General features: G+C 35.4%; 1 protein-coding gene across 7 annotated transcripts in view; it reads left to right on the forward strand.

The window, feature by feature from the left end:
- CCDC50 (coiled-coil domain containing 50) overlaps positions 1 to 21,671 on the forward strand; it is a 101,002-nt gene that overhangs the window by 71,200 nt on the left and 8,131 nt on the right. For 5 of the 7 annotated variants that reach the window (XM_031663883.1, XM_031663884.1, XM_021934983.2 and 2 more), the window contains 7 exons: positions 2,850 to 2,967; positions 7,731 to 8,267; positions 12,871 to 12,986; positions 13,412 to 13,456; positions 13,553 to 13,657; positions 15,560 to 15,639; positions 20,887 to 20,993. In XM_031663883.1, the coding sequence (XP_031519743.1) occupies positions 2,850 to 2,967; positions 7,731 to 8,267; positions 12,871 to 12,986; positions 13,412 to 13,456; positions 13,553 to 13,657; positions 15,560 to 15,639; positions 20,887 to 20,993 (1,108 nt within the window). The remainder of the gene's footprint in view (positions 1 to 2,849; positions 2,968 to 7,730; positions 8,268 to 12,870; positions 12,987 to 13,411; positions 13,457 to 13,552; positions 13,658 to 15,559; positions 15,640 to 20,886; positions 20,994 to 21,671) is intronic. The other 2 variants (XM_031663885.1, XM_031663886.1) reach the window with 1 other exon arrangement.

Below are 21,671 nucleotides of genomic sequence, written 5' to 3' on the forward strand. Positions count from 1 at the left end.
TGTGCTAAACCTCAGCTATAGTATAGTGGCAGTTTTCCATTGAATTTTTGTCCTTTCTTTCCTCAAGCCTAGCAGACCTTTTCTTTCAGAAAAGAGCTGAGAGCTTAGAAGAGCAAAAAAGTTTGGGTGCTAAGGTGCATGACATATTATGATTATTATTTTTTTGACTTGATTAAAAGCACTTTCTTTGACTAACTAATGCATTATAAAGAAGGGGCATAATTCTTTTTTTCTCTCCTGGTTCTTTACACTGAGAGAGTGGCATATTACTATGCTTCCATTAGGACTAAATTCAGTAGCAGGAGGGCAGTTATAAGCAATTATATGAATAGAACTCTGAATTTCTGAGACTTTGATAGAAAAACTATCCCCTAAATCTGAATGTTAAAATGAATCTCTTCTCTTACAGCTCAAGTTAGACATGATTTTAAGAGACACTGGGAGATAAATAGTCACTACTAATATCAATTTTGGGGGGAACTTCAATTCTTTATCTGTACAATGGAAAGTTTGAACTATTCAATCTTAAAGCCAAATGTCTTTGACTCCTTAATTTATCATTTTAATAAAGCTGTGTCTACCAGGTCCGTGGAGCGTAGTTTATAATTTTTGCTGGAAGTTAGACCTGGTAATTTTCCTTTATGTTTTCCTCAGTTATAGTGGGGGAAATATTTGTTTACTGTAAAGCAAAACACTTAGGAAAATATAGTTCTGGTTGCTTAGTAAACATACAGCTCAAGGAAATGTTTACATTTCTTTCTACTTCTGTAGTAAACATTATAGAAATTTGGAAAATTCTTCTGTAACAAATAATAGTTTTTTGGAGAATAGGGTATCTGTCCCTTTCCTCTCTTCCTGATTGATACATTACTTTGTAAGATATTAAAGCTAAAGAATCTGGCACAGGGATTGGCACCTGGTAGACATAGTTGTTAAAATGATACATTAGGGAGTCAAAGATATTTGGCTTTTTTTGAGATTGAATAGTTCAGACTTTTCGTTGTACAGATAAAGAATTGAAGTTCCCCTCAAATTCATATTAGTAGTGACTGTTTCTTTCCCAGTGTCTCTTTAAGCCATGTCTAACTTGAACTGGAAAAGAGATTAATTTTAACTTCCAGATTTAGGAGATAGTTTTTCCATCAGTCTTAGAAATTCAGAGTTCTATTCATGAAAAGTATACTTGTGTTAAGTAGGATTATGTTATCTTTCACCTCTCACTCTGAGTTGCAACATTTTGTGAGTGCCCACTTAAGTGTCTGACACTGTTGCATGGGCGTTTACATAGATTACTTATCAAAAAATATGTATATATGTGTCAGTTACAAGTGTTTTAATGGTACATTTTAAGTTTGTATTTGGCATAAAGTCAGATTTGTAAGGCTATTTGGATGAATAGTTAAAAAAACAGCTGAGGATATGGATAAATATTGCTAACTACCTAGATTGAGCATCCAGCTTGTTTCTGCATAGATGTGAAAAAAATTAATTCACTTAAATTTTTTTTTAAACTGTATATTGCCATCTTAATGTATTTTTCATTTGCACCTATTCATGAAATTTGAAGAATAGTAATTCTTGCTTTAAATGAACGTTAATGTTAACATTTAGTACTTCTTGTTTCCTTATTGATAAATATAAAGAAGTAAGTACCTCAAACTACCAATGATTGTTATTACCATTTGTACCAGTGAGTATCGTTCCCATATTTGTATGAGCCTTTAAGAATCTGATGATAGCTATAGACTTCTCTCCTTAAAAGTGTGCATGAGCTTATAAGTTTATAGGCTATTTTATGGGGCTTTCACAGAAATAATCTTCAGATTCAGAACATTGTCACACTGCAGCTCAAAACCTGTAGTAATCCTTCATCCCCTATGTTACAGACACCAGACTTCTTAAGATTGTCTAAAAGGAATTCCTGTGATCCAGCCTTAGATTGTTTTTCTAGCCTCAGCTTTTTCTGCAGCACTCCGTATCTCATGTTCTAATTGAACTATTGGCTGTTCCTTAGATAGGTGCCCCTTAAAATGTTCACAGCTTTGCTGACGTTTCCTGTTTCGACTTTGCTTGTTGGAATTCAGTTCTCTGTTCAAAGCTGAACACAATGCAGAATCTTGTACTGATTCCTTTAAGCAAAAATCGTATTCCCTCTTTTGTACTCCCATGGACATTTTTTTGAGGCATTTACAATTTAATTTTATTGTAGTTATTTATTTATTTAAAAGTTTCTATGAAACTTTTGTTTTCATAAAAGGATGATGATCTTTTACGGAACATTTCGGAATGTTATTCATCATTCTGTGCCTCACAGTGCCTCTCAATAACTGCTAAAAATTTGCCTGGGGATGAACAGGTGGGAGACAGAAGGAAGATTGTTTTCTCTTTTTCAGTTAAGACAGTGGTATTCTAATGCAAAGTGAAATTAAAATCCCCATAAGAGTTCTTTTCAATAGTTTTTAAATTAAATTATAATTATAAAGTTTTGTAGATTACTACATCCTGCCCCATCTAGACTTACTGAATCATCAGCTTGAAAAAAGGACCCACAAATATGTGTTTTTAAAATTCTGTTGCGTAACTTGCTTTAGGAAGTACTGAGTTTTGAATGTCTTTATATTGTGTTAGATTTAAATTTCAATTAGAAAAAGCCTGTCTCACTTATCTAGATCATGTGCTACTCCTGTTGAGCAATCATCTGGCGTTTGAAGATGTGAAATTAATGCCAGAAAGTCTAGAGAGCCATGGACAGAGCACATACAAACTTGGCAGTGGAATGTCACGCCCCACTGTATGGAGTTTGTTTGCTCTTTGGTAATGCACGTTTCCATTCTCTCTTGTCTTTGCAGGACATAGCTCGCCTTTTGCAAGAGAAGGAGTTACAGGAAGAAAAAAAGAGAAAGAAACACTTTCCAGAGTTCCCAGCAACCCGTGCTTATACAGATAGTTACTATTATGAAGATGGAGGTAACAATTCCTGCATCATGATCTATTCTATCCTTAGACTCGACCATCAAACACTCCTTTGATTTTGTTCATGAAGTGACCTTAGGGATCTGGGAATGTTTCTCTTATCCCCCGGCACTGGGTACATTTAGATATGTGGCAGAATTCTATTTGAATCTAATAAATTCATGTTTTGTTTTGCTTTGTTTTGTTTTGTTTTTGTTTTGTTTTTGAGATGGAGTCTTGCTCTCTCACCCAGGCTGGAGTGCAGTGGTGCTATCTCAGCTCACTGCAACCTCCGCCTCCAAGGCTCAAGCAGTTCTGCTCCCTCAGCCTTCCAAGTAGCTAGAATTACAGGCATGTACTTCCACGCCTGGCTAATTTTTGTATTTTTAGTAGAGACGAGGTTTCACCATGTTGGCCAGGCTGGCCTTGAACTCCTGACCTCAAGTAATCCGCCCGCATCAGCTTCCCAAAGTGCTGGGATTACAGATGTGAACCACTGCGCCTGGCCTTATCTGTTCTTTAGTTGGACAACCAGAGCCACTTTCATGACTGCTCAAATTTGAATATGATTTTGTTAGAATTGGCATGCATTCTTTTAAACTTCAGCAACTTGGAATGCTTTATTATAATCTAAGCACATAAATGGGGTGTGGAAAATGGTGGATGAGTCTCTGGACTTAACCTTTCTCAAGAAGTCTGGGCAGTACTGTTTGAAGCAGGAAAGTGGTATGAAGAAAGAAGGTATACCATGCATCAGTTACTGGGTAACGAAGCTTTGTTCTGTGCTTTCTTGTCTTTTAAACCTAGGCCAATGGTTTAGCCTGCTGATGACAAACAATATTAAATGTTAAGATTTCCGTGTTCATTGTTTTTCTTTTAATCCTTTCTTTGCTATTTGATTACCGTATAGTATGATTTCTGAGGGAGTGATTCCCACAGTTTCGCCTCTCTGGTGCCTGCTTTGCAGTGTGGTGGTGGTGATGTGGTGGTGGCAGTTGTGGTGGTGATTATTTATCTTAAAAATGTGTTGGGAAATGAGTATTTGCAAGTATTGTTGAGTCCTTTTCAAAGACCTGTCAAAGCAAAGACGTTCCTATAGTTTCAAGTGTCAGTATTTAATGAAATTCAGCTTGAGGACCAATACTTAGGATCGCAAGTGAACAAAACCTAAAGGCAACTTTTAGAGAGGAAGGAATTTAAGGTCAGTGATCCTAAAGGGCCTTGCAAACCAGTCATCAACTGCTTTTCTGTAATTCCATTATGAAAGGTAAGTATGTGTTTCTCTGATGAGTAGAATGAAAGCAATGTATATGTAGGTGATGGGATTATTATAGTTTGAGTGTAATTTTGCCCAGTACCATTTTTTGCTCTAATTTGCCGTAATCAGTAGAGCTCAGCCTTTTTAGTCAGCAGGCTGATTCTCAATTTATTGCTTGATGTGTTCTTCCTCTGTATGTAAAACACTCATCTCTTTTTTGATAGCCATTTTCTTTTTGCTGGTTTTTCTGATGAATCTATATGTTATGTCATTTAAAAAGAAAACTTACTGCAACATTTTGCTGTACTAAAGATCAGAAAGTAAAGTGTTACTCTTCACCTTCAATTTAAATCTTAGAAATGTGGTCCGGTGTTTTTCTCTTTTTTAAAAATTCTGCTTTGGAGGTGTATTCACTGTAAACATTATTATTTTAAACTGTTCAGTCTACAAAAGCATTAGGATGACAAGGAATTAAATAAAGTATTAATTTTAGGATTCCCCTCTTAAAGCCTTATACTGACTTGAATTGAGATCAAACCTGTCTTTTTGATCAGAGTACTGTCATCCCAATTTGTTTCTTTAGGGCAGGATACTATGTTAAGAATTCATTGGTTTTTCAGGGACACATGAAAGCTTTTAAAAGTATTCTATATTTATTTTCATTACTCTGATAAATTTGTAGAGAGTAGCATATATGCTTGTTTCTTTGGGGAGAGACAGACTTTGAGGGACTATTGAGGAACAGGAAGTAGTGACCTCCTGAACATGTGCATGTAAATACTCAAATTTCTCTTGCCTCAGCTGTGGTGTTGGGAGATTATATATTGTTGAACATAGAGTCCTTATGAATATACCCTTGTGTTAGACCAAGTTCAGTTCCACAGAAACCATATTACAATTCAGCTCTTATTTACAAAACAGTCCTTCAGTTCTTTGCAGTGGTCCTTTTCCAACACATCTGGGATATTCTTTCATTATACTTCTCTGTGTGTCTTTGTATATCTATTTGATTTTTTGCCTCACTTGCATAGTAATCACAGTATATCATTACAGAAATGGTCGATTTTTCAACTTTTATTTAACTCGAACTTTAATACATTATCTGTTAGAATGATTATTTATAGATTTTCTACAAATTTAAAATTGTATTAAACATTTGTCAAATTTATATCAACTCTTAAATGACATATATTATTTATTAGTGAATCCATGTTTTTCTTTCAAAGCCTCTTACTGAAGTCATATTAGTGATTTTTTTTTTTTTTAAAGTCATGGTCTTTGGAGTCATAAGACTGTGGTTCAAGTCCTATCCCCTCCTTAGAACAATATTAATTTTAATGAAGTTATGTACTAAATAAAATGGAGATTATAAAAGTAAATCCTTCATTTGCATGTTAAGAAGATCAAATAATGCAATTTTGGTAAAGTACTTATCGTTTATACATATATCAGTGTTATATGTGTATAATGTAATATTTTGTATATCTCTCTTGTTTTGAAAGCCGAACATGGAGGCACACATATAAAATGCAGATCTATATGTGTATAAATATATGTGTGTGTGTGTGTGTATATATGTATTATGTATATGCCAATACATAATACCTATATATGTTTTGGCAGTGAGGGAGTAAGTTATATTTGCCAAATAACTTGGTCTCAAGAAACAAGTCTCAGTCCTCAACTGTATGAGGTTTTAAAGCATTCAGATAGATTCCTCACCTCATCTTTTTCTTTCCAAGATTTAAAGCTGTCACAACAAATTTATTATTAGAGAATAAATTTTTTCCAGTCAGCTCTGTAAAAATGTAGTAACAGCTCTGTAATAATTCTGCAACTTATTTCCTAAAAGTAAAACTATGAATACCAATTAACTATTTAGAAGGAATTAAAAATCATAACATCACAAATTCATGTCAAAACCCATTTCTTTTTGTTTCTTTTGAGCTGGAAGGTAGGCTTCACTTGTGCAACTTGTGAGTGAGCCCATTTTTATTAACACTATAAACCATTGTTCCCTGGATGTGGTCATTAAGTAGCTGGTCTGTATTATATAACTTTACAGCAGTAGTCACTTGATTCTCATGTTGTCATGATAGACTTAAAATAATAGTTTATTTAAAAGAGCAGGTAATTTTTTTTTATCACTGGGTAATTCTTCTGTTTTGCTTTTGATTTTATGTAAAATATAAACTTAACCATAAATGATGAAGATAAATGCTTGTACAGACTGTTTAGAAAACAGATTTTAATTTAGTATTGTCTTTGGAAGCAAGCTTTCTTTTCTTCTGGAAAGCTCAAGAGGAAACAATTTGAAATTTTTAATGGAAACTTACATCATTGGTACATTTAGCACATACCTCTTTCTTGCTGTATTCCTTTAACAGATTAATATCAAATGAAACAGTTTAAAGGAAAACATATAGTTTTTTACTTTCTTTATATCTCATCAACTTACGGCAGCTCTTTGATGCAGTTCAGTGAGTGGTTAATGCCATCACGAAATCTTAGCTATCAGAGCAATTTTCCATGGAATTGGGATTTTTTTTATTTCCGAAACGTAGTAAAAGTTTTAGAAAATGTTAAATCAGTATATTCTTGTAAAGTGCATATGAATTTGCTGCCTTTGTTTTCACATTATACTTGTGCCTAAAAACGACCTGAAAAAGCACTATATTTGTGCTGTTTTTGAAGTTTATGTTAAATTTGGGGACATATACTTAGCATATATTGTATTTTTATACAAATAATACAGTTTTTTGAAATGTATTTAGGAAGCAACTCCTTTTTATATATTCCATCAAAGCAACCCTTTGAATTTTTTTCCTTTGCCAAGTTTCAACTAAGATTGATAACAGTTATCTAAAGATAACAGGGTCACGTACTCACTTAAAATTCTCATCTACTTGACCCTCTTTTACGTTGAACTGTAATAGAGGGCTATTTTCTGAAGTGATTGGGTATGTTTGCTTTGGCCACATAAAGTGGACAGATGGAAGAATATAAAAATCTGTGGATCATTCCTCTGAACTCAAGAGAAACTAGCAATATTCTGATACAGTTTATTGACATTTCCAGTAAGAATATTTGAAAGCCTCTGTCTGAAATTACAAAGCTTAATTTTTTTGTTTCACAAGATTTCTCAACCTCTTTTTACTCTATATTAGTTTCAAATTGGTTTATAAATAGAACTTAATGTTTAATGGCTATAATTTTGTTATTGGCAAATATTAAAGTGTTGTTAGCTCTACCTAATCATGATCAAGCTCTTCTTTCACATTTGTTTCACTTAGTCTTAGTTTCTCACCATTTTGACTGTATACCCAGAATTCTTTAGGTATGCATGAACTGTTTCAGTAATGCTCATCCCCTCTTCTCAATTTGTTAAGTTGGAAAAGCAGTTTTCTCCATTTTTAAAGTACCTTAAACTGGGGCCCAGACTCTCCCCTGTGTAATGAGTTCATACTCTCATTAAATTAATCTGCATTTTTATTTTTCACATCCCTCTGCCTCCACTCAGACCAACCAGGGTCAAGGAGGGCCAGGGAATTGGGTTCTGGATTCTCAAGACCTTGTAGACTCCAAAGAGATGGAAAGACTGTGAAGCAGAAGAAAGAGAAACCAGAACATCCACTGGAGAACTTGGAAGAGCCAGAACAACATCGTTCATCAGAGAGATCCCTGTCATCCTCTAGCTCTGGCAAAGAGAGGGACAAGCCCCAAATTAACAATGAGCAGCATGAAAGGAAACGGTCCACTCAGGAGAGGCCCCGGAGACCTCTGCTTCCCACAATCAGTGGTGAAGTGTTTCTGAGCACTGAATGTGATGACTGGGAGGCTAAGAATAACCATCAGACTCGAAATTGGGAAAAACAGTCTCGACACCAAGATCGACTTTCACCCAAGTCCTCACAAAAAGCAGGGCTTCACTGCAAGGAAGTTGTATATGGGAGGGACCATGGGCAAGGTGAGCACAGAAAAAGGAGACACAGGCCCAGGACTCCTCCATTCTCAGAGAGTGCAGAGAGTGAGGAGCAGCTCCACCTCCATGACCCAGGTAATAGAGGACAGTCTCGATGAAGTCCTGGTATCTTGTATATAACTACAAACCAATGAATTTAATAAGTATCTTAAGCAGCCTTCCTTTCTCTCCAGTTTGTGCTCATGACTTTGAAATAAATCCTAGAGCAACATATTGTAAAAGGTATACACTTAATCTCAGATCTGTAAGAAGAAGGAAAACATTTGTCACTTTTCCCTTGTGTGAGAATGCACTAATTCCTTGGAGAGTTATTCCAGGCCCAGGCTCTATTAGAGGTACCCATTCCAGATGTGGTTCTTCATTTACTGAGACTGTGTATCAGAGATTCTGACACCAAATCAAAACTCCCGAATTTCTGGTTTTACTTCAGTGAACCCAGAAGAGCTGATGAGCCTGTCTTGATAGTGTTTGTCTAACCAAAAGGCCGATAGAGCCGGAAATACTGTTATTTTTTAGGCCTCACCTTTCTCATTTGTAAAACGATGAATTGGATAGGCAGTCTTCTAAGAAAGTGTTTGTCAAATAATATGCCTCAGTTCATTTTCATCAGAATCAGCTGTCAACTAAAAATGGAAATTTCTGGGTTTCACATATATTATCATCTCTGGAGTAAGGCCTGGCAGTTTGGACATGCTTTAGACATGGAGGTGGATTCTTAGGAACTTAAAGTTTAAAGTCATTGCATTAAGTTACTTTTTATGCTCTAACTTTCTCCAGCTCTAACTCTACAGTTGGTGTTCTAAAGTACCAATACAGGTAAGTTATTGGTACCTATATAAGAATGAGGTAAATATTGTAGATAAATCTCAAATTTCTGGCACCACTGAGGCTTAACTCTGAAGTTCATCATTGACACAGTAATGGCTCTGTTTTCTATAAACTGCTGAGGTGGTGTTTTCCATGTGGCTGTAACACTAGGAATCATAGTACCAAGGAGCCAGTCGAGCCCTATCTGTAGTCAGAGAACTTGTTTCTAGGTTGTGGATTCAGGTTAAGTTGGTTTTTCCTGTCATGTTATTTCTTATTAAAGGACTTGGTTATGCAGAAAATTAAAATTTAGTTCCAGAAGCCATTCTGAGTAGCTGCCGCAAATATCCTTGTCTTCGGCTTTGTGCTTGGATTTCAGCCAAAAAGATGGCTTTGTAAACAATTCCAAACTAGATACACTTTGTTAGGGAGGCACAAAGAGCTGTGGAAAAACAGAGGAAAGTGTGATATAATCTATCTTGAGTAGGTTTATGAGGAAATTACACCATTTTCAGGTTTGGAAAGACATTTTGGGATTCCAGAGGCGTGGGGGAAGTATGGAGGAAGAATGGTGATACGCTGACCTCTGCGTTTCTGCTTCTGTGAATCTGACTTGCAGGAGTGCTCTGAGGGCTAGTTAGGCTTTATGGCTTTTAGTTATGCTCCAGGATATTTTAAGTAGACTTAGGAAGCATGACACTAAACACTGACTCACAGGCTCCACTACTAGAATTGCAAATGTTTTGTTTTGTTTTTTATTTTGCCACCACAAGGGATTAAAAAACCGTGTTACTAGGCAGATATTAAAATGGCTACAACATGAGCTGCTTTATTTCTATCATTTTATATTCAGCTTGCTTTTTACATTTTACCTTTCTAGCCTCTGTAGGCATTTGATTTTGTAACTTCCTGGAAAACAGGTCAGAGGATTACATTAAAATATAATTACTAGGCAGTGGCATCTATTCTTGCTGTTGTAAAAGCACAATTCTTAAAGTTGTTAGGACAAGCCAAAGTTCCATTTAACTTAATAACGAAGAAACTAGTAGGATGACAAGCAGCTGGTTCTAAGAGCATTTGCGGAGCAGCATTAATAGAATCAGTTGAAAGGGAGTGCAAAATGAAATTTTAAATTAAGTATAAGATAACTATCTACAGGGCAATAGGTGTACCTAACCTTTCAGAGTTACTTCTCTGTTGGAGTATAAATTCTTAACAGCTTATCATTTTCTGCAGGTTAACTTCTCAACTCGTAGGGCCATAAAATATGTGCACTTTTCTGCTGTGAATTGTTAGTCAGATATACTGTGGCATTCCCTAAATGTCAGACTGGCTTATTACAAATACTCTTACATGATATCAAAAAGAATCTATCATTTTACCTTATTCCAAGCTCAGAATAAATTTATCTTGAATATCAGTACTTTAAACAATTTTATTCTGTAAATTTATTTGAGGCTGAAGTTTTGTGTTCATTTAGGGATGTTCTTGTGTTCTCCAACTGAAGGATGATGAATGGAAAAAAAACGAGGAAGTGTTAAATTAAGATATATATGGAACTTGAAAATACCACTCACCCGCTTTTTTGAAAGCTAGTTTCCAGAGTCTGTTTAGGATACTGAGATGAAGGAAGCTAGTCTGTTAATTTCCTTCATTAATTACATTAAAAAAAATTTAGACATCTTTGTTTTCTTTACTGACGGCCTTACACTTCTCTGTGAGTTCTTTTTCTGTATCCTTACAAAAATTTTTATCACCTTGGGTCCAGAGGACACTGCAGAGAATGGGCATCCTGACAATGCAGAAATTTAGTATTCCAAGCTGTGGGGATTTTCTACTTAATGAGATTTACACATTCCAATGATACATCAAGGGTTTAAATAAACCGTTTCCCCTCTAAATATTTGCAACTGAGAGATATTACCTCAGATTCTGACTCTTACTGAGTCATCATTCTCTTTTTAACTGCCAGAGGTTATAGTGTTATCACCCTGTCAAACTGAATTAGACTATTCAATGGAATATTGCCTTTGGTAGAATTTAAAACAATGTGTCTTTAATAAAATTGAAAGTGAAAAATCTTCTTGACTAATTCTGTGGTGTACTTAAGAAGGCGTAATAGTGGAGAAAATTTGGTCTCTTGAAATTTGAGCACATCCCGCTGTATTATTTCCCTGGATGACAAAAGTGAAGGAGCTAGGCATGTTCCGTCATCCTTAATTAAGCTTTGGGCTGCTTATTGAAGCATCATTTTTTCTATACATTGGAACATGGTATATATAGCAGACTATTTGTCCACTGACATTGCCCAGTACTGAGTTCCATATCTAATTTCATTTTCTCTGAAATCTGCCTTCCTAGTTATGACTAAGCTAAATAACTCAGGGAGATTTATATTCTATTTCAGATGGTCCACTCTTGGGACTATGCCACTGTTTTTTTGTTGTTGTTGTTGTTGTTTTTGCTGTCCCAAACCACTCAGAAATCTACATTAAGCCCAGCCCAGCATAAGACTCAGTGGCTCTAGAGATGCTTTGAAGTGGTCTGTGCAATCAGGTTCTATTAGGTCTGAAGCTAAGAAAGCCATGTTTACTAGTGTTTGAAGGAAATACAGATGTGTATGAGTCTGTGGCTTCTGAAGCCACAGAAGCCAGGTTGAAAGTTGTACAAAGATAGGCTTCACAAAATACTTACATTCTCATCATTTGCCCAGTGTTTGCTTGTATTTTATTTTTTTTTAAATTAATAGCCAGTGAGTCAAGTGTGGTGAGGGATTTTGACAAAAAGCATTTTAATTTACAGTAATTTTAATGGATATAATACACTAAACAGGTGATGCCAATATTAATTGCTAGTAAGAATCAACTGGGGAGTTTTAAAACAAACTTACCCAAGGACAGGGCACACCCAGGGTACTTAATTTAGAATCTGTGGGATTGGGGCAAATGTTTTTGTATGTATTCAAAGCACCCTCATGTGATTTAAATATATAGCCCTGGTTGACAACCACTGGCATAAAGAGACAATCAGGAGTACATTTTCTTTGTCCTCTGAATAGTTAATTTACTGAAATGAACTGTTTCAGATGAATAATCTTGTTCACTGTGTTCAAAATTTTTATTAATTCTAAATATAATACACTCACACTGTCGAATAAAATTTTAAGGCCAGAATTGCTTTATAGGAATAAATTGGAATAGAACTCTGGTCATTGTGCTCTCAATATAGTTCTGATGTTATATTTCCCTAAGATGTCACAGTGCCATCAGTCTGATCAAAGCTGTGGGGAAGATCTAAAGTGAGCGGGTTTATTTACTCTCAGAGCAAAAGCCATGGCAGGGCCACTGCTTGTCTAACAGGTATTATCACATGACTACCAGGTGCTGCTGTTTCTGCTCCCTCTGAAGTAGTAAGTTTGCAGACTGAGATAAATAGAAGCCTCTCCTCTCCTCCAGCCTTGACAGTGTAGCCTCTTTTAAACTCTGACTCTGTAATTTGCTTGTCTTTAAATTCTTTTTGTTTTCAATGACTTTTTTTTTTCACTTTGTATTTTTCCGGGGCCTCACTTGCAGCTTCTTACATAATTTTCTGCTGTTGCAGAAACCATGTGAGAGGGGACTTTTTACCGGGCAGGCTTGGTTAGATATCTTTGTTTAAATGCATGCATTTTCTACATTGCCGCTTCCATTCCTAAGGCAAAAATATTTTTAATGCACCCCACACTGAATTCTGGAGTAGAAGTCTTATTGTCATTGTTAGCTATTAAAGAAAATGTCCTTTATCTTAAATTTCATAACTTTTCAGAAAACATCCTCAGTTGTTTTATTACATTGAGTTTTTTTTTTTTTTTTTTTTTTTTTTTTTTTAAAAGGAATTAAGCCAAGAGTGACGAAAGAAACTATACCTGCTCCGTCACGAACCGCCCACAGGGATCAGGAATGGTATGATGCTGAAATTGCCAGAAAACTACAAGAAGAAGAACTTTTGGTGAGCAAAGTTGAAGGCAAAAGTTTAGATATATTGATGGGTATTGTTTTGTGTGTGTGTGAATTTAGTCCATCTTGAAATTATATTAATAGTCCTCTATCAATTGAGAAACCTTTTTTTTTAATGAGTGGAAAAATCAAGACAATACGAATAAAGTATCCAGTTTTGCTTAGTGAGTAAGCATTAACAGTGAAGTCCGTAACTCCATCTCTCCATCTCCATGATAGATCTCCATGACCCTGCTGTAGGATTTGATAAAATCTAGAGTTCCTACTCTGGTTGGTGACAGCCTACCAACTGATTATCAACCTCAGGAACGTGTGTCACAATTAGTTTCATAAACCAGCTTGATTTGTACAGGATATTGAAAATGCACAACATAGACTCCAATTAAATTCTTTGTTTTTGTATTTTTGATACCGTAGGCTACCCAGGTGGACATGAGAGCCGCTCAAGTAGCTCAGGATGAAGTAAGTTAATGAGTTTAGCTGATAATCTTTGGAAATATCCTAGTATATTTCTATCTGCAACTCTGCAGTTAATGATATTGACTGTATTTTGTTTAGGAAATCGCTCGACTTCTAATGGCTGAAGAAAAGAAAGCTTACAAAAAAGCCAAGGAGCGGGAGAAACCGTCTTTGGACAAAAGAAAGCAAGACCCTGAGTGGAAGGTAGAGTGCGTTTTGTTTGTTTTCTAATTAGAAATAACATTAGAAATGAAAAGGGGACTCTGCTTTTAAATTAAGCTCTGCAAATATAGTTAGGATGTATGGATATGTAAATTAACTATTGCATATGTGAATCTGATCTGTGAAGGTTCCATCAGCATGAAAAATCTCTGAATTTTTGAAAATATGTAAAAAGTTACTGCTAAGATTGAAAACTCATTCTGTTCCCTTTAAGACTGACTGAAATGCAAGTGCTTCTGGTCATGAACAGTCTTAGTTTTCATATACAGTACTTTGATTATAGAAGAATGTAGCATTTTCACATGCTTTCATATTATCACATGCTTTCATATTTTCACATGCTTTCATATTTTCACATGCTTTCGTATTTTTCAGAATGAACTTCTCTTCCCGTCTCTACTTTCTTTGTGCTTGCATTATCTTTCATCTCTATCATGTACCCGTTTCTCTTTCCTTTGAAGTAACATGGTTTGTGGCAGACTGAAAGATACATACTTATCACCAACAATTATTATTTATGTCACAGTGCAAGACCTATCTAGAATGAGTTTGACTGTTATCTTCCCCTCATTGATCAGAAACTGTAGACAAAATAAGCAGTTACTGCAGTTCATTCTGCTGTGGTAGTTGCAAGTTCCAGTTTAGCAGACTTTATTCATCAGTGACAGTGCACAGGGCGACACTTTGGACCTCCATGGAAAGACAAAGACATTTTTCTGATAGTAGTGTAAAATGTACAGAGGAAGACAAAGCGTAAACAGATAACAAATAGAAGGTCAAGCTAGGTGGAAAAAGAGTGGAGGAATAGGGAGAGAATTTGTACAATACAGGGTTTTTAGGGAGGGAGTTTAGGCCCAGAAGAATGAAACCTAGGTTGTGTATTCCTGATACAGTTGGTGTTTAGCACTGGTCTCTCTTGAACAAATTCCTCCATTGGGCTTCTGGTCCCACCTCACAGTCTCAGTAATGGTTGTGAGGAAAAAGAAGGTGTAGAAACTCTGCTAATAGTATTACTGTACTCTTTCCTGTTGCTCAGTTACCCAAGTGTTAGTCTCAAAACAATGAATGTATTATTCTCATATTAATTATGTATATTTAGCTCTGTCTTTTAACTAACTCAGTAATTCAGGATTTTTTCTAACATACTGTTTTAGTCAAGGATTCCCAAATACTTCTGTTAAATAAATTAAGCCACAAATAATTGCCCAGGAGTTACTCAGATTCTTTGCTACCTTAACTAGGAAAGGCTGAGTATTTAAGGATTATAAATCAAGTGTGTCAGAGGGCAGTGGCCACATCTCTAGCAAGTATCATGACTTCTGTAATTTTTATTTTATAACTGGTACTGATACAGTACCTCTCTTGGAAAAGTTGACTTGAATGTGCCTTAGTTTACTGGCTGGAAATCAGCCTAAGACAGGTGTGCGGAAAGAAGTTCAAGTGCACAAACCTGGATTCCGTAGACTCTGGGCGTCCACTGGTTCTTGTCAGTTACCGTGTAGCTATTATGTTAATAATCAGTGGCCAAGCACACCCATCTAGGGAAGCATGTTCCTGTGTGTTTAGCCCATTCCTTTGGCTGCTCTGACCAAGGCTGTCAGATGAGTGGGCTAAATACACCTTCCATGTAAGCCCAAAACATACCTTTGCAGCTATAAGTTTTTTACCTCTGGAGTGGCTATATATATAAATATATTATGTTGCTCAAGTAAATATAATTAATCTGAAATTACTGAGGAAGAGCTTGGCATGATAAAACATATTTTCTAAACTTCATCTTTCCCTTTGATGATTCTGGATTGTGTATGTTATTCCCTTTGATGATTCTGGGCTGGATGTGTGTTTGTGATTTTTTTGTTGGTTTGTTTGTATTTTTGTCCATAGCCCAAAGCAGCTAAAGCAGCATATTCAAAGTCGAAAGAGAGTGATGAACCTCACCGTTCTAAGAATGAAAGGCCAGCACGGTAAGATGACACCTGAAAAGGAAAATGAGGAAGTTGACTTTGGGGTGAGTAAGGAGATGTCAGTTGCCTAAGAAGAGTGTATGTTTTTTGGAGAGGAGATCCAAAAGTCTGCATTTGTGAGGTAGTGTCAAGATGTTCGGAGTTTCATTTTTCAAACTTTATTTCCAGTCTTAAATTGAGTTGTGCACATCAAATCAGGATTTTACAAAAGTTGGGGTGGATAAGGAAGGATGTACTTTTTGTTAGGACTGATTCTTACCTCTACATTCACTGAATTTATGCTTTCAGCTTGGGGAATGAGAGTCGTTTTTTTTCCTAAATAAAAATTTCGAGTTGTAAATTTTTACCGGGTTTCATAGCCACACCGATGTGTGTGTGTGACATTTGTACATGCTCAAACTCCTTTCTTTCTGAGTCCCAGTGCCCTTGACAAAATCTTGAATCCTTGCAGACTGTCTAAATCCTGCTTGGCAGATAGGTGTGGCTATGGTGTACATACTTTCTGATTTATCTCAAACAGTCATGCGTCATAGTTATGGAGCAGATGCTGTCTTTCTACCTCACATTGTCAACATTTAAGTCTCTGGGGAAGTAACCTCTTTTTTTTTTTTTAATTGCTTTTTGTTACCTTTCAAAAGAAATCATGATTGGAATGTGAAGAACTGTTAAAAACAAGACAAAAAAGTAACACTAAATTTAACATTTTGAAAACTCTGAATTATTCAAATTTGAATTTTATTCTTGATTATTATTTATCAATTCTTACAACGTTTATTTCATTGAATAATTGACACTGTTGTTGCTACTCATGCGCACACTGAAGTTCCTAGACTTGTTTCCTTCAAGTGAATGTATTTAGTGTCCTTAAAAAGTCATCCTCTATTTTAAAACTCATTTGCTTTCAGAAGATAACCCTTCAGAAAATTACATTGGGTTTGTATTGCTCTGAGAACAATAGTGGCATATTCTGTCTAGTTATATAAAATCTTTCTTTTGTAGCTTTTGGTTAAGCACACAGCAAACATTTTTTTAGAACTCTGTAGGGTTAGTACATTCCCAAAGTATCCAAGTAAAAGAAGCAGCAGCTAATCTGTTCTCACTAAGTAAATACATCTGGATTATTATCTTTTTTTTAGTCAAATGAATTTAAATCATCTTTAGGCTGATTCTGCGGTCTTCAAATCCTTGGTCTCTTTAGAATAGTAATACCATTGACAGCATATATGATGGAACAGTATTGGATGATTTCTTAAGAAAGTTTATTAAAGTCTGAAAATGAGTTTTTGGAATGTAATACATACTTCAGAAATATTTGGCATACTGAAAGAGTGAATAATCAAATGATCCTGTATTAAAAATGACTATTATAAGTGAATGAAAAGTGACTTACAGCTAGTAGAATAGAAATTTTTGTTTTTATCTTAGAGGAACATTTGTCTTTAAATGTCATTTTAGAAGGATTGTATATATGACAAAAAAAAGTAAGAATTTTATGAAACCTGTATTTTCATTATTGAACGTTAAAGCTTATATATCTTGCATATGTAGATACCTTGCACAACTAATATCAGAATGTATGCTTTCTGGTTAGAATCTGTGGTTTTCCTCTTTCACATTTAATCATCGTGGGAAAGTTTAGCTAGCTAGCTATACAGAAAGAGTTGGTTTCAAGGATTGAAAAACATGGCACTTCCTAGGTCAAGATGTTTATTACTGAAGTGTGGTAATAGTAGTAGTAGAGGAGAAACAAATTCTCATGTACAGTTTGTAATACTTATGGTCAACAATCCAATTTCTTTGTCTGTTACAGAATTTTCTACTCTTTGTGTATGTGTGTTTAACTTTTGTTGTTATTATTTTTCAAAAATTGCCATTTTAATTTTAGATTCTGGGGATACATGTGTAGGTTTGTTACAAGGGTATATTGTGTGGTACTGAGGTTTGTAGTTTTGACTTTGTCACCCAGATAGTGAACAGAGTACCCAGTAGGAAGTTTTTCAGCCCTTGCCTCCCTCCCTCCTTTTGGAGTTCCCAATGTCTATTATCCACATCTTTAAGTCCATGTGAACCCAGGATTTAGCTCCCACTTATAAGTAAGAACATGCAATATTTAGTTTTCTGTTTCTGTGTTAATTCACATAGAATAATGCCCTCCAGAAGCATCCATGTTGCAGCAAACGATATGATTTCATTCTTTTTTATGGCTGTGTAGTGTTCTATAGTGTATATATACCACATTTTCTTTAATTAACTGTTGATGGGCATTTTGATTGATTCCATGTCTTAGCTATTTGCCCAGCTAATTTTTGTATAGTTAGTAGAGACAGGGTTTCACCATCTTGGCAAAGCTGGTCTTAAATTCCTGACCTCAGGTGATCTGCCTGCCTTGGCCTCTCGAAGTGCTGGAATTACAGGCATGAGCCACTGTGCCTGACCTGGACATTTTAACAATGTAGATTCTTCCAACCCCATGAGCACAGAGTGCTTTTCCATTTATTTGTGTCATCTATGATCTCCTAGACTTGATAAACAACTTAAGCATAGTCTCAGGAAGCAAAATCCATGTACAAAAATCAGTAGCATTTCTATATTCCAGTAAGGTTCAAGCTGAGAATCAAATCAAGAACTCAATCCCATCTACGATAACCACACACACAGAATACCTAGGAATACTTCTAACCAAGGAGGTGAAAGATCTCTATGAGGAGAACTACAAAACACTATTGAAAGAAGTTTTCTACTGTTTTTAAGGAAATAGAGGATCACTTAGCAATCTGAATTCTAACTCTTGTAACTGGAAAAAATTTCAACCCGTGTTCCAAATTGTTTTAACTACAGGATTTTATAATGGTAATATTGTTATTCTACTTACATTTTTTCCTTAGAAAAAATAAATATTTTATAAATCTCATTTTATTCCTTAAGCATTCTTATGGATGTGAAATACATTTGTCTCCCATTTTTCATTTATCCAGTATTTATTGAGCATCCTAATAATTGCTCACACGTAATTGGGGTACACATCAGTCAACAAGAATGAACTCTGTCATGTTCTCATGAGTTTGTAATTTAAAAAAATAATTATCCAAATAACTATTACGATTGTGTTAAGTACTATGGATGAAAAGTACAAGATGATAACATAGGGAGACATCCTGGTTTAAGTGTCTAGGAGGGTTTCTTAAATGAATTTTGAAGTGAATTATGAAGTATTTGGCTATATCACTAAGTTAAAGATGTAAATTATTTCATGAGAAAGGTAGGAAACAGGCAGTCTTAATACAATAAACTATACAACAAAGTGTTGGTTAATAAGATTTTTCTAACTTGGATATATATGCCCTTAACTTTAAAACAGTTGTCTCCGGTATAACAAAATAATTTGATGTAGGACTCCTGGCAGCAAGATTTGTTCTCTGTGTAACATGAAACTAAGCAGAACAGTATACCTAAGAGCACTGAAGCCATTCTAGATTGATTTGTTTATCCTTACATGGACATGCTAGAAAACTTCTGGGCATCCTGTGCTTTGTTTCATAACTTTAGCATGCTTTTCCGTGATGATGAGTTGATGGTGAGGCAGTAATCATGGATTGTTTTTGTGAGTCCCGCTCAACTTCTGTTTCCTGATTTTTGACTGCCTAATGACATTAGTAAAAGAGAGAGCAACAGACTGGGTCACTGTAACTACTAACTCTGTTTTTTTGGGCCTGAGTCACTTCTGAAGCCACTTGTTTGCTTTTTGAAGCTAAGTTCTTTAATCCTAGAGTCAGATTGATTTGTGTCAATTTTTCCACCAAGTCTTACATTGTTTTTTAAAGATAAGTGTTATAAATATCAGGTATTGAAGAAAAACACTATTTAATTTCCAATATTTGTAAACAAATGATTTAAAAATAAAAATTAGAAAAATGTATTATTCCCTGTTTCCATTACTTATATGTATACAACAAATGCATGAAATGATATTTGAAAGTATAAGTATAGATACTTATGAAAGTATACTTATGAAAATATACAAATGCGTATATATAAATACACATATATACATATAGTCTTGTATACAGATGATGCTGCTCCTGATAAAAATACACACGTATGTAGTAGAGCATACTAGAGTAGTTAAGAACACTGGTTTTGAAATCCAGTTGAGTTTGAGGCCTGGGTGTGCCACTTAACAGCTGTGTGAACATGGACAGATTATTTACCTCATCTAACCTAATCTGACTCTAAAATATGTATGTGATAGTTAGCATGTAGACTTGTCCTGAAAGTTAATTGAGATAATCTGTGTAGAACCTGTAGCATAGTCCTCAGCACATATACCAGTTTATATCCCATGCTGACCTCTTCTGGATGCTGAATACCCGGGGAAAGATTTATTGCTTGAGGACAAGATAAAAAATTTGAAAACACTTGCTTTTATTTTTACATGACAGAGCCCGTTGTACCAAACCAATTTTAACTTTACAAACCTCAGAATACTTATGGCTTCTAGATTTTACATATAAATATACTTAATGGCCTACAGTATGGTTATATATTTGATAAATCTTAATCTGGTGCTATCCTTTAGTGCAAACTTTGAGTACACCTTTGGGAAATAAAGAATGAGAGGTTTTCTGCTTCAGTGCCACATGTTTGCATAAATCTATGTTAAGTAATTAATAAAAAGTTTAGAGTAGTAAAAATTTTATTTTTTATTTTGTTTACAAGTGTATTACATAGAAGTTGCAAATATATTAAGATCTGTTTTGCCACCTAGTGGATAAAGGAACTTTGATCATGAAATTTTGTTTCTGTTTCCTCCCTCCTTTCTGCCTCCTACCCTTCCCTCTTCTCTTTTTTTTCCTTTCCTTTCTTCCTTGACTTTATTATTTTCTTCTTTTCTGTTCTTTATTCTCTTATTTTTTCTTTGACTTGGGAAGATGCACCAAAACAAAGTTTATTTCTTATAAATGGCAGTGGTCACATCATACTAATCTTTGTTTATCTAGCACAGTTCCTAACATGTGTCAGTTGTTGAGGAGATACTTGTTTTTATTGAATTATGACATCAAAACAAAGGAACGGGAAGATAAATCATTTATTCAAGGCCATGCAACTGTCCAAGAACTACAGTGTGAATTCTGAAGCATTTTGGCTTTTGATTTCGCGAGAAAATGTTTTTACCTTTCAATCCAATGAGAGGTGGAGTTATAGTAAGCATTACTTAGAATGCCCCTTTAAATTTTGGCTTTCTTTTAGGCCACCACCACCTATCGTGACAGATGGTGAAGATTTGGATTACACTCATTTTACAAACCAGCAGAGTTCCACACGGCATTTCTCAAAATCAGAGTCCTCTCATAAAGGTAAGAAGAGTGTGTATGGTCAAGTTTAGGATCTTTTTTTAAAAAACTATAAGCCTCACGTTGTAGTGGAAAAATCAAATTCTGTGTTCCACTAGAGTGCAAAAATAAGTTATTCTCTCAGCACATTGCTGTAGCACTCCTCATTTATTAAAACAGTAACAAGACAAAAAACAGAAAACAGAACACTCTAAATTGTATGTAAGATATTCTGTTTATTTACATTTTCCTCTAGAAGCTTTCATCAGATTCACTTTTTTTTTGAGACAAGAGTCTCACTCTGTCCCCGTGGCTGGAACGCAGTGGCATGGTCTCAGCTCACTGCAGCCTCCACCACCTGGGTTCAAGTCATCCTTCCATCTCAGCCTCCCAGGGAGCTGGGATTACAGGCGTGTGACACCATGCTCGGCTAATTTCTGGTTTTTTTTTTGGTAGAGATGAGGTTTTACCATGTCACCCCAGACTAGACTCAAGTAATCCCTCTGCCTCGGCCTCCCAAAGTGCTGGGATTACAGGCATGAGCCACCGCACCCAGCTCTTTCATCAGATTCTTAAAGGGTGATGGTGACCTCCATTTAGATCTGCAGGACTGCATTTTCTAGAGTGGCTCTTGTTTCCTATCTGCCCATGCCTCTTATTAATTAGATTTAAAATATGCATGCACAACTCCCACGTAACTTT

This window comes from Papio anubis, chromosome 2, assembly GCF_008728515.1.
Source record: "Papio anubis isolate 15944 chromosome 2, Panubis1.0, whole genome shotgun sequence".
Classification (NCBI taxonomy): Eukaryota; Metazoa; Chordata; class Mammalia; order Primates; family Cercopithecidae; genus Papio; species Papio anubis.